The 4,460-nt window shown below is 41.0% G+C and overlaps 1 protein-coding gene across 3 annotated transcripts in view; it reads left to right on the forward strand.

Moving 5' to 3' along the window:
* The window catches only part of tbc1d9 (TBC1 domain family, member 9 (with GRAM domain)), a 32,775-nt gene that overhangs the window by 17,918 nt on the left and 10,397 nt on the right, over nt 1–4,460 (forward strand). For all 3 annotated transcript variants that reach the window (XM_032538742.1, XM_032538726.1, XM_032538734.1), the window contains exons 10-15: nt 1,014–1,228; nt 1,324–1,441; nt 1,525–1,810; nt 3,543–3,672; nt 3,930–4,028; nt 4,322–4,390. In XM_032538742.1, the coding sequence (XP_032394633.1) occupies nt 1,014–1,228; nt 1,324–1,441; nt 1,525–1,810; nt 3,543–3,672; nt 3,930–4,028; nt 4,322–4,390 (917 nt within the window). The remainder of the gene's footprint in view (nt 1–1,013; nt 1,229–1,323; nt 1,442–1,524; nt 1,811–3,542; nt 3,673–3,929; nt 4,029–4,321; nt 4,391–4,460) is intronic.

Genomic DNA, 4,460 nt, shown 5'->3' on the forward strand with positions numbered 1-4,460 from the left:
TGTGTCTGTTAAAACAGATGGAGAAAACTTCTCTCTGTTGCTGCTTTATTAGAATCAAGCCACGTGCAACCTAGCCAACAGGTGAAGAACGCAACCAACAAAATCAATGGCTGACTTACTTTAAATTTGCAAAAACTATAGACCAATACAACAACAAGCTTAATTGAACTGACAACATAAGTTATACGACTTACAGTTCTCAAAGATGCGCACACACACACAATCTCAACTGATTATCCTCCGGACAGCTAGTCTTTTTATTTTCTCTCACTTTTTTTCTCTGTGTAATGCGCTCGCCCGCTCGTGGTGTGAGATACTTGTTCGCGCTACTCTCCGACATGACGACCTCTTGTACAGTACAAAACAAAAGTAACGAGCCAATTTTGTAAAATGTAAGGAGTAGAACGTACAGGTATTTGTGTTTTTAAAATGTAAGGAGCAAAAAGTTGCCATTTAAAAACAGAAAAATCCACTTGGATACAGTAACAAAGTATTTGAACTTCGTGACTTCCCATCTGTTATTTATCCATGAATGTATGGTGTTGTTTTTTCAGTTTTTTTTACAAATCTAGTTACAGACTGAGGGTTTAACATTAAGAAGAAAACCTCCAACCTGAATGAGTTAAAAAAACACTTTTTTCTTTATAACAGTTTGCTCCTTTGCATTTAGAAGATGCAGCTTCAGAATCCCATCCCAGTATGGATGCCTTGATGGTTATGTACTGTAGCCTGTTGGCATATAACATTTAGTACCTTTTTTTTTATTTCAGTTGTTTCATGCTTCATTTGTATGTGATAAATGTCTAAAATGTATATAGTATTTTTTTTCTTCTTCAAAGTTACTGCAAATCTTTGTGCACTTTGCTGCTGTGGCAATTCAGTTTTCCCTGCCGGATCTTTTCTCAGGATTTAAATATATAATGACAGCTTTGCATGTAATCAACCCCACTACAAAGACTGTTACCATAGCTCTTGTAGTTATCTTTGAGGAGTGACCTCATGTTTTTTCATAGGGACAATCAACGAGATGGCTACCCATCCCGGATACTACGAAGACCTGGTGGAAAAGTCCATGGGCAAATACAACCTGGCAACAGAGGAGATAGAGAGGGACCTGCACCGCTCTCTCCCTGAGCACCCAGCCTTTCAGAATGAGATGGGCATTGCTGCCCTCCGCAGGGTCCTTACAGCCTATGCATTCAGAAACCCCAACATTGGATACTGTCAGGTACACACACTCCCCTCGATATTGACATGAACTGCCAGAAACCTTGCAGTCCTTGACAATACTTGAAAATCTCTTCTTCTCCCTCGACACCAAAGGCCATGAATATTGTGACATCTGTGTTGCTGCTCTACGCCAAAGAAGAGGAGGCTTTTTGGCTGCTTGTGGCGCTCTGTGAGAGGATGCTGCCTGACTACTACAACACTAGGGTTGTAGGTCAGTATGTGCATGTGCTTCTGTATTTTATGGTGTTTGATTTGACTGTTTTCTATTTGTTAAACATCTTGTTTCTTCCCCAGGGGCCCTAGTGGATCAGGGCGTGTTTGAGGAGCTTGCCCGTGAGTACATTCCTCAGCTGTACGACTGCATGCAGGACCTCGGGGTCATCTCCACTATCTCGCTCTCCTGGTTCCTCACCCTCTTCCTGTCGGTTATGCCGTTCGAGAGCGCTGTGGTGGTGGTGGACTGCTTCTTCTACGACGGCATTAAGGTCATCTTTCAGCTGGCGCTCTCTGTTCTCCACGCCAACATCCACCAGCTGCTGGGCTGCAAGGATGACGGCGAGGCCATGACCGTACTGGGCAGGTAAGGAGAGGCAAAAGGGAAAATATTATATCCTTTATCATTCTTCACTCATCCATCCTCTAAAACCAGTGGTGGAATGTAACAAAGTACAGTTGTGTTCAAAATAATAGACGTCCTCATAAATCCTATTTTTTAAGTGATATTTCTACGTGGCGAATAATTTATTAGTAAGTGTTGTAGAGTCATAAAAACAAACAGACCCAATAGTCATACCATGCATGCTGCTCATTCTGTGTAACTGAATCTGTAATTGAAAGGGGCATGTTTAAAATAATAGCGTGATGTGTTAAATTAGTGAAGTGATTGATTCTGTGAAGAAACCGGAGTCAATAATGGCCCATATTTAAGGAAGGAAGGAAGCAAATGTGCATGCTGGTTATAGTGAATTTCACACTGAAATACTCAGCAAAATGGTTCGTTCCAGACATTGCTCTGAGGAACAGTGGGCTTTGGTTAAAAAGTTGATTGGAGAGGGGAAAACGTATAAAGACAAAGGAAAATTATAGACTGCTCAGTCAAAATGATTTCAAATGCCTTGAAATGGCATCCAAAGCCTGAATGACGTGAGAAAAAATGGTCAGCTACCATTCGAATGGATCAAAGAAAAAAGCTCAGCCAATGATCAGCTCCAGGAAAATCAAAGAAGACTTGGAGTTACCTGTGAGTACTGTTCCGTTTAGAAGAAGGCTATGTGAAGCAAAGCTATCAGCTAGAAGCCCCCCCCCCCCCCCCCCGCAAAGTCCCATTGCTGACAAAAAGACATGTACTGAATAGGTTGAAATTTGCCAAACAACACATTGACTGGCCAAAGAAGAAATGGCACAACATTCTGTGGACTGATGAGAGCAAAACTGTTCTTTTTGGGTCTAGGGGCCGCAGACAGTTTGTCCGACGACCCCCATGCACTGAATTCAAGCTACAGTACACTGTGAAGACAGTAAAGCATGGTGGTTATGTTATGGGGATGTTTCTCATACTGTGGTATTGGTCCTATTTATTGCATACCGGGGATCATGGATCAGTTTCAATACATCAAAATACTTGAAGAGGTCATGTTGCTTTATGTTGAAGAGGAAATGCCTTTTGAAATGGGTCTTTAAACAAGACAATGATCCAAAACAAACCAGTAAGCGAGCAAAGTCTTGGTTCCAGATGAGCAAGATTGATGTTATGTAGTGGCCAGCCCAATCCCTGGACCTCACCTTTCTACTTTATGTGCACTAAAAAACATTTGGTGTAAATGCATAGCCCTGGATGTGTAAATAGAAAACAGAGAAACAGAAAGGAGTGCACAAGCCACACAACACTATTACAGCCAATCGGCAACAGGCAGCAACGTTTGATGGGTGGGGGGGAGGAATGTGAATGTACCGGTCGGCCAGTAGTTATCTGTCCATGAATCTGGGAGGCGGAACCTCTGAAGGGGTGGTGTTTTTGTTTAGCAGGTGAGTAAATAACAATCTTTGCACAGCATCGCTTACTAGATCTTTTAAAAAGTACTTTTAATACTTTAAGGATCCTTTCCTGATGATACTTATATACTTAAGTAAAATTTTCAATGCAGGACTTTAACTTATAAAAGTGTGGTATAAGTACATTTTCTTACGTAAAGGATTATGGATACTTTTTCCACCACTGTCTAAAACCCTAAAAACTATTTTAACATTTAACAGATATTTTTATCCCACAAGCCTGAAAGGTTGATAATCTTGGTAAATCGCTTGTTTTGTAGATACTTGGACAGTGTGACCAACAAGGACAGCACCCTCCCCCCCATCCCCCACCTGCACTCCTTATTGACAGACAATGGAGAACCGCATCCAGAGGTTGACATCTTCAAACTGGTCCGCAGCTCCTACGAGGTATTCAACCTGGATGATGACGATGATGATGATGGCCGTGTGTAAATCTGTGTCCTCCTCTGTTTGTTTAAACTTATAATTTTTCTAAATTTAAGTTTAACAGTATCTCACACAAAAGCCCTGCCCAGCTGTCTCCTCACAATCACACAACTGTCTCCAGCCGCGCTTGTTTCCCCTGTGATAACAGACTTCCAGTGGTCATACTACTCCTAAATTGACCCTATATCTCTCGGTTTGTCCTTCTTCTTTTGTGTCAGAAATTTGGTTCAATCCGTGCAGATGTGATTGAACAGATGCGTTTCAAACAGAGACTGAGGGTGATCCAAACCATTGAAGATACAACTAAACGCAACGTGGTAAGAACCCACTGACTTACCCTTAACTGGAATTAGACACGTTTGTGAAAATGCACAAGTACACTCTGTGTGTTTAACTATAATGTTCTTACTCTACCCTGTTCTGCAGTTAGCACAACAGTAATCAGGCAACATGGAACAACTTTAAAAAGTCATCAAATTTAGATTTGATCATTAAAACCCAGTAAACAACATTCTTGTCATTATAAGATCCTGTGCTCTCTTTTCACGCTTGACATTATTTTCTTTCTTCTGTTATTACTTACATTTAATCATGTCATAATATATTTCAGGTCAGGACTATTGTAACAGAGACTGCCTTCAGTATTGATGAGCTGGAGGAGCTCTATGTGCTATTCAAGGTGAGTTAGAGCTTTGTGTAAATGTAAATGTGCTGTATTTATATAGTGCTTTTCTAGTCTTAACAACTAC

This window comes from Etheostoma spectabile, chromosome 2, assembly GCF_008692095.1.
Source record: "Etheostoma spectabile isolate EspeVRDwgs_2016 chromosome 2, UIUC_Espe_1.0, whole genome shotgun sequence".
Classification (NCBI taxonomy): domain Eukaryota; kingdom Metazoa; phylum Chordata; class Actinopteri; order Perciformes; family Percidae; genus Etheostoma; species Etheostoma spectabile.